General features: G+C 47.2%; 1 protein-coding gene across 2 annotated transcripts in view; it reads right to left on the minus strand.

Annotated features, from left to right (window-relative positions):
* LOC127422268 (beta-secretase 1-like) overlaps nucleotides 1–12,311 on the minus strand; it is a 35,850-nt gene that overhangs the window by 11,401 nt on the left and 12,138 nt on the right. For both annotated transcript variants that reach the window (XM_051665668.1, XM_051665669.1), the window contains exons 2-3: nucleotides 9,231–9,319; nucleotides 8,900–9,116 (exon numbers count right to left, since the gene is read on the minus strand). In XM_051665668.1, the coding sequence (XP_051521628.1) occupies nucleotides 8,900–9,116; nucleotides 9,231–9,319 (306 nt within the window). The remainder of the gene's footprint in view (nucleotides 1–8,899; nucleotides 9,117–9,230; nucleotides 9,320–12,311) is intronic.

Below are 12,311 nucleotides of genomic sequence, written 5' to 3' on the forward strand. Positions count from 1 at the left end.
TTGGAAGCCTGAGACACCTCTGGTCTTTGATAAAAGGCCAATGAAAATTGGCGAGTGGTATTTGCATGCCACTCCCCCGGACATACGTGTATAAAAGGAGCTGGTATGCAACCACTCATTCAGATTTTCTCTTCGGAGCCGAACGGTCATGCTCATTGAGCTGAATACTACTGTTCATTCACCTCTGCTGGATCTGACGGCGCATTTCAGTGGCTTCTCCCTCCTCTGCACTGGTGCACTGCAGAGAACGCCCCTGGGCGCTTCGGCAGAAAAACAAGAGAGTATATTTTCTGAAAGAGCTTTTCCGTCCTCTAAAAGAGTATATATTTCTCTAAAAGAGTGGCACACACAGAACGTCTTTTTAAAGACGCGTCTTTTTAAAGATAACTTTCCGATTGTGTGTTATTCCTGGTTGCGGTCGTTATCTCTCAACTTCGGATGGTCATGACAAGATCGCTGTCTTTCATGTCTGGGCGTGACCCACACGGAGGCAGCGTTTGTGGATGGTTCATGTTCTCACTGTGAGAACATGACCATGGCAACGTTGCGGTCGCGGCTTGCTTTCGTAAGAACCCCAATGGGATCGTCTCCGCCGGGTATCCCCCCACGGACCTCCCATTCCCCAGCATGCTCGTCTTCCCCATTCGGGCTTCCAGATGAGTTCGCCGGCTCATCTCACGGCGAGTCTGGCTTCTTGTTCGGAGCCTGCGAAGATGATGAGCTCTCGAGCGCAGCATTGGAGAGCGGGCTTGTCCAGTCGGACGCAGAAGCCTCAGCTGGGCTTCCCCCTTCGGGGACGATTGCCCAGTCACAGGCTGATGACGAAATGACGGACATGCTTTCCCGGGCGGCCTCAAGCGTCGGGTTAAAGTGGAACCCTCCGCTCTCCCCTGAACCTTCATGGCTTGATGATTGGTTCCTGGGCTCGCAGCGCCGCTCAAAGCAGCCACACCCCGCTCCAGTGCATTCTTCCCTGAAGTGCACGGGGAGCTGACGAAGTCGTGGGAGGCACCTTTTACTGCCCGGCCCCGATTCCGCAGTTCCCCCACTCTCACTAACCTTGATGGCGGGGTGGTCAGGGTCTATACAGCGATTCCCCCCAGTGGATAAGGCACTCGCGGTGCACCTATACCCGCAGAGCGCCGCCACCTGGCGCGGACGCCCTAAGCTCCCGTCCAAGCCCTGTAGGCTCACGTCGTCTCTGAAGGCTAAAGCCTACAGCGCTGCTGGACAAGCCGCCTCTGCCCTGCACGCCATGGCTCTCCTGCAGGTCCACCAAGCCAAGGCGTTGAAAGAACTGCACGAGGGCAGTTCCGCCCCAGATTTGATGCAGGAACTGCGCTCGGCAACCGACATCGCTCTCGGGTCTCTCGGGCGGACGATGGCCACACTAGTGGTCCAGGAGCACCACCATTGGCTCAATCTGGTCGAGATGGGTGAGGCCGACAAGACACAGTTCCTTGCTGCCCCCATTTCCCAGGCGGGCCTATTCGGCGACACCGTCGAGGACTTTGCCCAGCAGTTCTCGGCGGTGAAGCAGCAGACGGAGGCCATCCGGCACATCCAGCCCTGGCGCGAGATCCCGCACCCCGTCTGCTCGTTGCCAAGGGCGTCCCCCTGCGGTGACTGCACCAGCTCCGCCGCAGCCCGCCCCTTCGGCCCGGCCCCGGCGTGGAGCCCACCGCAGGAAGCAGACGCCACCCGTCTCACAGCCGGCGCCTAAGAATCCACGGAGGTCCTCAAAGCGCCCCTGAGATAGGCGAACCAGGGACGAGGGAACCCACTCACATGGAGCTGGTTAAAAGATCACTCCATCCCCCGGTGGAGGGCCAGGCAGAAAATCTTTTGTTGCCTTTTTGTTTGATTTTGCCGCATGCCCAAGTGGCTGTGGTACCCAACAGTTCAGCAAAAGAGCGGCTTCCTTCCTCCCTGGGTCACATACCCGGTGTGTACGGTCGTCACCACGACTACCATCCACGGGTTTTTTCTTGCTGGATTGGCACTCCAGCGGTGGTCTTTCCGCCCCCGAGCGCCCAGCTGTGGCACACAGCCGCCCCCGATGTGGCAGTCTCCACGGGTTATGAGGACAGGCCTCTTCCTCCCCATCCCAGGCTGATCCAGGGGTAGTCACAAGGAGCCAGGTAAGTGCTTCGAAGTCCCTAGACTCAGCACGGCCACGACGTGGTGTGGCACCTCAAGCTCCGCCCCACCGCGAGGCACCACCTGCCGGTACCTCCGACAACGTTGTCCCCTTGGTCCCCCTTGCGCGGAACTTGGACGCGTGGCTCACGGCATCAAGATTGGTTCGCGGCGGTAGACCTGAAGGATACGTACTTCACGTCTCGATCCTTCCTCGACACAGACCCTTCCTGCGGTTTGCATTCGAGGGTCAGGCGTATCAGTACAAAGTCCTCCCTTTCAGCCTGTCCCTGTCTCCTCGCGTCTTTATGAAGGTCGCAGAGGCTGCCCTTGCCCCATTAATGGAGGTGGGCATTCGCATTCTCAACTATCTCGACGACTGGCTAATCCTAGCTCACTCTCGAGACATGTTGTGCGCACACAGGGACTTGGTGCTCTCACACCTCAGCCGACTAGGGCTTCAGGTCAACTGGGAAAAGAGCAAGCTCCTCCCGGTTCAGAGCATCTCTTTTCTCAGTTTGGAGTTGGACTCAGTCTCCTTGACGGCGCGCCTTACGAACGAGCACGCCCAGTCGGTGCTGGCCTGTTTGAAGGCGTTCAAACAGAAAACAGCGGTTCCATTGAAACTTTTTCAGAGGCTCCAGGAGCATATGGCATCCTCGGCGGTGGCCACCCCGCTTGGGTTGGTGCATATGAGGCCACTTCAGCACGGGCTCCAGACTCGAGTCCCAAGATTGGCATGGCGCCACGGGACACATCGCGTTGTCATCACGCTGGTCTGTCACCGTCTTTTCAGCCCTTGGACGACCTCTCGTTTCTACGGGCAAGTGTTCCTCTAGAACTGGTCTCGAGGCGCGTCATCACGACAGATGCCTCCAAAACGGGCTGGGGCACTGTTTGCAATGGGCACGCAGCCGCTGGCCTCTGGACGGGTCCGCGACTGCATTGGCACATCAACTGCCTTGAGTTGTTGGCAATTCTGCTCGCACTGCAGAGGTTCCAGCCGTTGATCCAGGGCAAGCACGTGTTAGTTTGGACAGACAACACGGCAACGGTAGCATATGTCAACAGCCAAAGTGGTCTGCGCTCTCATTGTATGTCACAACTCGCCCGCCGTCTCCTTCTCTGGAGTCAGCAGCACTTCAAGTTGCTGTGAGCCACTCACATCCTGGGCAACCTCAACACTACAGCGGACGCGCTGTCACAGCAGGTTACCCTCAGGGGAGAGTGGAAACTCCACCCTCAGGTGGTCCAGCTGATTTGGAGTCGATTCGGACGGGCACAGGTGGACCTGTTCGCCTCCCAAGAATCCTCCCACTGCCCGCTCTGGTACGCCCTCACCGAGGCTCCCCTCGACATAGACGCGCTGGCACACAGCTGGCCCCCTGGCCTACGCAAATATGCGTTTCCCCCAGTGAGCCTACTTGCACAGACCCTGTGCAAGGTCAGGGAGGACGAGGAGCAGGTCGTCCTGGTAGCACCCTACTGGCCCACCCAGATGTGGTTCTCGGACCTCACGCTCCTCGCGACCGCTCCCCTCTGGCAAATTCCCCTAAGGAAGAACCTTCTTCTCAGGGACGGGGCACCCTCTGGCACCTGCGACCAGACCTCTGGAGTCCATGTCTGGCCCCTGGACGGGTAGACACGATCACTCAGGCTAGGGCCCCCTCTACGAGGCGCCTGTATGCCTTTAAGTGCGTTTGTTCACTAAGTGGTGTTCTTCCCGACGCGAAAACCCCCAGAGATGCGCGGTCGGATCAGTGCTTTCCTTCTTGCAGGAGAGGTTGGAAGGGAGGCTGTTCCCTTCCATCTTGAAGGTGTACGTTGCCGCCATAGCAGCACACCATGACGCAGTCGACGGTAAGTCCTTAGGGAAGCATGACCTGATCATCAGGTTCCTAAGAAGTGCCAGGAGGCTGAATCCCTCCAGACCACGCCTCGTTCCCTCATGGGACCTCTCTGTAGTTCTTCAGGGTCTACAGCGAGCCCCCTTTGAGCCTTTGCAGTCAGTCGAGCTTAAGGCACTCTGCTTGAAGACTGCCCTCCTGACTGCGCTCTCTTCCATCAAGAGGGTAGGTGACCTGCAAACGTTCTCTGTCAGCGAAACGTGCCTGGAGTTTGGTCTGGGTTACTCTCACGTGATCCTGAGACCCCGACCAGGCTATGTGCCCAAGGTTCCCACCACCCCTATTAGGGACCAGGTGGTGAACGTGCAAGCGCTGCCACAGGAGGAGGCGGACCCAGCCCTGTCGTTGCTGTGTCCGGTGCACACTTTACGTATCTATTTGGATTGCAAGCAGAGCTTTAGAATCTCTGAGCAGCTCTTTGTCTGCTTTGGTGCACAGCGGAAAGGAAGCGCTGTCTCCAAGCAGAGGATCGCCCACTGGCTCATTGACGCCATAACTATGGCATATCTCGCCCAGGACATGCCGCCCCCGGTAGGGCTACGAGCCCATTCTACCAGGGGTGTAGTGGCTTCCTGGGCCCTGGCCAGAGGTGCCTCTCTAACAGACATTTGCAGAGCAGCAGGCTGGGCAACACCCAACACCTTTGCAAGGTTCTACAACCTCCGGGTGGAACCGGTTTCGTCCCAGGTAGTGGCACGCAACACAAGCGGATAAGCCCGGGATAGCCGGCCGGGTGAATCGCTTGCACGTAGCGCCTTCCACCTCCTTTTGAGCTGAAGACGTGCGCCATTAATTCCCAGTAGTGTTCACAAGTTTGTTCCCTGGTTGACTTCCTCCGAGCCCTGTGGCAGTCGAGTTTTCGGAGAGATTCGCTGATGGCCCAGTACACGTGCTAACTAAGAGTCCTGTTCTGGGGTAGGTGCTCCACATGTGGCGGTTCCCTGTAAGGCTAACCCCATGCAATATATATATCTTCCACTAATTCGTTTCCCTGTTAGCAAACTGCGTCTTCCTTGGGCAGAGCCCCTCTGCCCCAGTCTCCATGTTTGTAGTAACTCCTCCCCCATTGGGCAGGATCTACTTTGAAGACTCCCCACATAGTTGGAAAGACCATGTGATGTATCCTTCCACTTAAATATCCCCCCTCTCTTTGGGCGAGACCTGGTGGCCCAGTCAGATAATCCCCCTTCTTTTTTAAGGAGTGGAAAAAAGAGAAGGGGAAAAGAGGCCACGACTGGGTTAAGCCTGTCTCTATCTCTTGGGTAGTCAACTTGTCCCCAAAAAGGGTCGTTCGACACTCATAACTATGTTGGGGGAGGTTACGTGTCGACCTGGTGTGCTGGCTATGAGGCACACAGTAGTCTGCCCACCACACACCGCCAGTTCACGTAACACAGTTCAGCCAATTGTGGCGTTTCGTATAGGGACCCCTGGTGTCACTACATCGACACAACGTCGAGTGAGTGACAGATAGGGAACGTCATGGTTACTTGTGTAACCTCCATTCCCTGATGGAGGGAACGAGAAGTTGTGTCCCTCCTGCCACAACGCTGAACTACCCGCTGAAATGGCCGGACCTAATATCGGCTCCTCAGCAAAAAACCTGAATGAGTGGTTGCATACCAGCTCCTTTTATACCCGTATGTCCGGGGGAGTGGCATGCAAATACCACTTGCCAATTTTTATTGGCCTTTTATCAAAGACCAGAGGTGTTTCGGGCTCCCAAGAGTGACCCCTAGTGTCACTACATCAACACAACGTCTCGTTCCCTCCATCAGGGAACGGAGGTTACACAAGTAACCATGACGTTTTACATAGTCTGAAGATTTTTTCACTGATGCCAGACTTCATTTGTTATGAAAAATCTTTTGGTTTACGTCCACAAAGTTTTTAACAAATAGAGAAACATATGCAAATGAGACAAGGAACTTTTTATTTGTAAAGTGTTTAATTCACTGAGGTATCCAAAAATAGGCATCGCCATATGGTTATTTCATCTGTAAACCTTGTTCTCATTAAATTTCCTTCAAAAATAGCTACAATGAGATACTTAAGCAAAATCACACAAGCAAGAGTGCTGTTATTCCTGTATATTAGCACTGCTATTATTCCGCACCAGGTATTCACAACCATGGTGATATACGGGCCAACGGCACTCTTGCCTGTGTGATACTGCTTTTAAACTATAGTTCAAAAAACAAGTAAATAAGTATGGGAAAATCCAGGAGCATCTCAAAAATGCTATTGTGTGTGGAACTACTTGTATTCCACAGATTCAGGATCTTGCTTAGAAACAGCAAAAGATGCCATTGCTAGATCGAAAGATGTGCCCAAGCCTCCTTACTAATTTAAAAATGTCACTTTAGAATAGGGCTGGGCGATAAAACAATCTCAATATTTATCGGGGAAAAAAATCCTTGATATCGATGAGAAACTTTTGAGTAATTTAGCATTTAGACTATGTGTTGCATCTAGACGATCAGGTGCTGCAAATTTGCCACTCAGTATTTTCACAAGCTTTTGATTCGCCACAAAAGTTTGCCGGTAGTGGTGAACATGCAGCAAACCTTTGTCAAAAATGGGCAGATTGCCACAAGTTTGGGGCAAATTTGCCATGAACTCTCGATTTTTGTAAAAGTTTTTAACACAGGCAAATAAGTCTTTCAGTGGACATAATGACTTTTAGGCTACAGCAATTACGTCATGTACGGGTTACATAGGTAACAACGGCTTGTTTACTAGTTCTAGTTCTATTAAGCTTGTGTAATTACCTCTGTCTATCACAACTCTCAGCAGTGATCTTCAGTAATGCTGAAGCTGTTGATTTAACTTTATTTTCGGCTATAGTGTAGTAGTAATCCAGTGATCACAGAGTGAGAGACAATGCCGATATTTTGAGTAAAACCCGCTCATTTACTGACTGACAAGGCAGTCTCTCTCAACGTCAACTCACTCATAACACATAAAATACAGTGCTGCTTGAAAGTATGTGAACCTCTTGCGCATTTTGGAGTTTTCTATTTTTTTACCATTATTTCTTTATTTAATCAGAACCAGTATGTTTTATATGAAATAACAGGTGTATGTTTATCAATTCCATATAACTTTTGTGTAGTCAAAAGACTAAATTAAAAATTTGTATGTAAACTTTTGTAGGTGCAAATGTTAGTGAACCCTGAGCTGCATTGCTTAAAACAATCAGGTAAATACAGTCCGAGATCTTTAGGGAAGAAATTGAGCAGCGCTGATTGAAACAGAGATAAAACCAGGTCAGTTTAGTCTTACCAAAGTGAACCCATACAGGTCAATCATGCCGAGAGGAAAATAAATCTGAGGACCTCAGGAAGAGGGTAGTGACAGCACATTTGTCTGGGGAAAGCTATATATTCATCTAAAAAAAATTTGAGCTCCATCGGTCCACCGTGAGGCAGATCATCTACAAATGGAGAGCACTGAAAATTACTGCAACTCTGCCTAGAAGTGGACGACCTTCAAAAATATCCGCAAGAGCCGCAAGAAAAGTGATAATTCAGGTAAAAGCCAACCCAAACATAACATATATGGATTTGCAGACCTCTCTTACTGCATCTGGGACACATGTGCATGCTTCCACAATAAGAAGAAAAATCCATCAACATGGCTTTCATGGGAGGGTTGCTAGGAAGAAGCCTCTGCTCTCAAAAAAGAACAAAGCTGCCTGTCTCAACTTTACCAGAGAGTACCTGGAGAAACCTGAAGCTTTCTGGAAGTCAATTCTGTGGACAGATGAGTCCAAAATTGAACTGTTTGGTCACAACCAAAACTGCCACGTTTGGCGAAAAGTCAGCACTGCATACCACCATAAGAACCTTCTCCCAACGGTGAAGCATGGTGGTGGGAACATTAAGATCTGGGCCTGCTTTTTGTCCTCGGGACCTGGACAACTCCACATAGTCCAGAGAATCATGAATTCTGAGGAATATTGTAAAATCCTGGAACAACCTCAAGCCGTCAGTTGTGAAGTTAAAGCTTGGCCGAAAATGGATCATGCAACATGATAATGATCCAAAGCATTCCAGCAAAACAACCAAAGAAGGGCTGAGGAAGAATAAGATTCGTGTTTTGGATTGACCCAGTCAAAGTCCAGACCTGAATCCAATTGAAATGCTGTGGCGGGACCTGAAGCGGGCAGTTCATGCCAGATGCCCATCCAACCACACTCGACTGGCTGCGTTCTGTAAGGAGCAGTGGGCAATAATCCCCCAAAGCAGATGTGAGAGACTGATTAGTCGCTACTGAAACCGTTTGGTTGAGGTTATTGCTACGAAAGGAGGTTAACTGAAGGGGTTCACATATTTTTGCACCCATGAAATCTGAGTTTTTGTTAAATCAACCACTTAAGTTAAATAAACATTGACAATATATCATTTTCTTTTGTATGAGTCCATTATTTGGAATGTCAGTATTATGAATTGGGGTATAGATTAACATTTAATAAGGTTATTTTAGTATTTTTTACAAAAATACTGACTATCTCTGTAGGGTTCACAAACTTTCGAGCAGCACTGTATGCTCATTTGTTGCCACCTAATGGAGTAAATATGTACTGTCACTGGGATAAATAAAATCTCCACCTCTAGCTCTTTGTACTGCTCTCGTTACTCTAGTTTGAAACGCCATGAACACAAGTGGAGTGATACAAACAGTAAAGTGCTGCTGGACTGTAAATCAACACTTTTGGAATTCCTCTCATTCAATCAGATTTAAGGACCGGAAAAAAACATTGTATAAATATCTTTACCGGGACATAAAACGATTTTGTTCATACTGCCCACCCCAACCATACATGCCAGTGAAACACAGCGTGGACCGACCCTTGCGATTTCAGCATAGGCAAGCCCAAGTATGCCCTCCCAGTTGGATCCGTTGATGAAGAAGCGGTCAGACTGGGTGATGGCAGCGATGTTGGCCCTCAGTGAAATGTTGGGTCCATGAGGAACTGACACCAGATCAGTGCCCAGCTCACCCTCCCATCGGCCCTGTGTGTACGGAACATACACACTGCGGCCCAGATCTCTGTATGATGACGAACTAAAGGCACAAACACAGAAAGAGGGACATGTTGGGTTAATCTCACAAAACTATTTAGGCCTATACATCACATAGTAGTATGGTAGCTGGATTAATTCTCCATGAAGTACTTACAGTGAGCGATGGTAATATCTGTGCAGGAACGGGTGAGCGGCAGCACCCACTGCGAAATTACTGCTACCCGTATCCACTAAGATATTCAACTGAAACAGAAAGTGAACATACTGAACAACAGGAGTTGATGAATGGTGCTTGCACGTTCAAAACTCACCACCACAACGCTAGGTTGTAGTGGGGGGCTGAGAGGGTGTTGCAATGCGGTTTATGTGGTGTAATGAGTGGTTGTTACAATGTTGCTGTGTGGTTGTAGGGTTTTCTGGGTGGTTGCTAGCAGGTTGCTATGTGATTTCTAGGGTGTTTTTGGTGATTGGTAGGGTGTATTTACATCTACATCAAAACTTATTTTTTAGGTTGTTCGCTCATCTGCAAAAGGTCTATAAGACATTTCCTCTCGGATGTCAATAAGACATTAAGCAGATGTCTTTGAGACGTTTATGATTTAGAATGTTTGTAAATCTGATCTTTTTAAGATGTTTAGTAGATGTTAATTAGAATGTGATGCTTTCCAGATAAAAAGATATAAAACAGACATCTTGGAGATGTATGTGTGCTATCGGTGTTGCTAGGTAGTTGCTAGGGTGTTAGCTATGGTTTTCTGGATCATTGCTAGGTGGTTGCTTATTGGCACAAGTAAAAAGAGTCTATCCCCCAGTCTCAATGATTTTCTGGTCTCTGGATGTGGCATGGGTCTCTTCTTCAATGTAAGTCTATGGGATTTTTTCACTTTTTTTATTGTCTGTCACGCAAAAAACATAGAAAAGTAACAAACACCTCTCCTCCACAAGACACATGATTTGAGGTATAATTCCAGTCCATAGCACAAATGTTATGGGACGAATTGCACATTTAAGTTTAATACTTATTGGTAGAGGTTTGCTCAAATCACTATGAGCAAGAGTAATGTTGACACACACCCTTAACCCTTTAAGTTCAGAGGGTATTTTTAAAGATTTCCTGTTTCAGTGGCATACCCAAAATTACTGGCTTATAACTAAAAAAAACAACAACAAAAAAACAAGGACAGTCAAGTGTTTGGTATCACTGTAAACAAAACTTTAGATTTTGATAAATACTGAGACTTTCATCCTAAGAAACTGCTGCAAAATCACAGCCAAAAATTTACTTTTCTTCCTTTCTCTCTGATTTGACATTATATATCTCTGGGTGTACATAAGGTGGCTCCAAAAAACCTCACAATAATGTCAACTGTAACGGAGTACAATTTTATGTTGACACAACAAAGGAATTAAAAGTTATAGCATTACAAATATAATTTATCCTAGTGTACAAAAATGTCTCCAAGTGTCCAAAAGCCTCTCCAAACAAATAAAACATAATAACAAAATAATATCTAATTACGCATGCAAACACAACAATGACTAAAGGTTTGCATAGCATGCAGACATGATTTTAGTAATGAGATTTCACAGAATGAGTTTCATTCTGTGTCATTTGAGTCATCGTGTCATAAAGTGTCATGTACTTGACGCCATCTCCTGGTGGCCATATGTAACATTGTGATTTGTGTTGATTATCTAATGATCTATGCATCCGATTACCTTGTGTGTGGGCTCGTTTGAAAGATAATTGCCTCCTCTAAATAATGTTGTGATATTTTATGTTCTATTTATTTTCCCTGAAGTTCTAAGTGAAAATGCGCCATATAGCAACACCTGTTCAAATGAAATATAAATGTCAAATACATATACTATTACTCGCTATATTTTTGTCTGTGAGTAAAACAAATAGGCTGTTGTATTCACTCTCTGGGAGCTTTCCAATGACATATGACACATGGCTATTTGATGAGATTTTACTGATTGCAATAATATTTACAGTGCAATTTTATATATATAAATTATGAAAACAGAGTACTTCTGATTTCTCTGCAAATTTCAAAGCACTTGTTCAGTTTTGGTCATAATTCCTGCATGCATAGGAAAGTAGAGCTTCTAAGCTTTCAAACGATACCTATTTTGTGTTGGTTTTTAATATTTTGAATAATTTGTTTTTTCTTGCGGGCCCATTGTCGGGCTTAAAGGGTTAACAACCACTTGTTAGCAGCTGATTATTCTTCTATTGACAGAGAGTTTTGACCTTCCTCATGTTTGTGTGTTTGTGAAGGGGTATTTAAGAATGAGTTAAATTACTGATCAGCCCCCTGCAGTCACCAGAGACTGACTGTCTGTCCCTTAGCATTAGACTCTGACTGAGCAAAATGTGATACACAAATGAGAGGGAGAAAGAGAGAGAGCAGAAAGAGGTATGGGCGGAGGTGTTAGAGACAGAGAGAGAGAGTGTGTGAAACTTGAGAACATGGTGAAAGAGTGAGAGGAAAGAGAGGCACCAGCTGCCAGACGTGTATGGACTGGTGAAATCTCTTGTGGTGACAGACTGATGTATCAGCCAGACCGTTTATTGGTCATTTTGAAATTATTAGTATCATCCGATTACTGAACAAACTTGGGCATTTAACAGAAGAAATGGAAGCTTGTGTCAGTTTTGTGCATTATCCATTGACAGTCTTGGCACATTATAATTCCACATTCATGAAACCAGAGCAGAATGAATTTATGTATATCATTCATAAAACATTTCTTATGTTTGTAAAATGCATTCTATCCTACTTCCGAAAGTTGATGTACCTTGAAACCGACCCCATTCTGCCAAGTTACTGCCAAGCGGCTCCTCCCTACACACATTATTGCTTCAGTTCAAATGTTTACCTTTCCCTTCGGCACTACTTAGGGTTGGGCGATAAAACGATAACGATTTATAAACTTTTGAGTAATTTTTTATATTTAGCTTATGTTATACATCTAGACCAGAGATGCACAAACTAGGTGCAAACAACTTCGCTGGATGTCCTTTGAATTGGCCCGCATTGATGTATATGACAAGAGTAAAAAAAAAACATTTGATGCAGGTTGTCATTGCTTTAATTTAGCAGATTGCAGAGTAATGTTTTTTTGTATAATGAAATCATAAAGCAGGGGAACCAGGGCAACTTTAATATTTTCATATAATACAGTTTGCAGAGCCTGAAATTCGGCTAATAATTCCTGCAATTTCCAC

The sequence above is a fragment of the Myxocyprinus asiaticus genome, chromosome 31 (assembly GCF_019703515.2).
Source record: "Myxocyprinus asiaticus isolate MX2 ecotype Aquarium Trade chromosome 31, UBuf_Myxa_2, whole genome shotgun sequence".
Classification (NCBI taxonomy): domain Eukaryota; kingdom Metazoa; phylum Chordata; class Actinopteri; order Cypriniformes; family Catostomidae; genus Myxocyprinus; species Myxocyprinus asiaticus.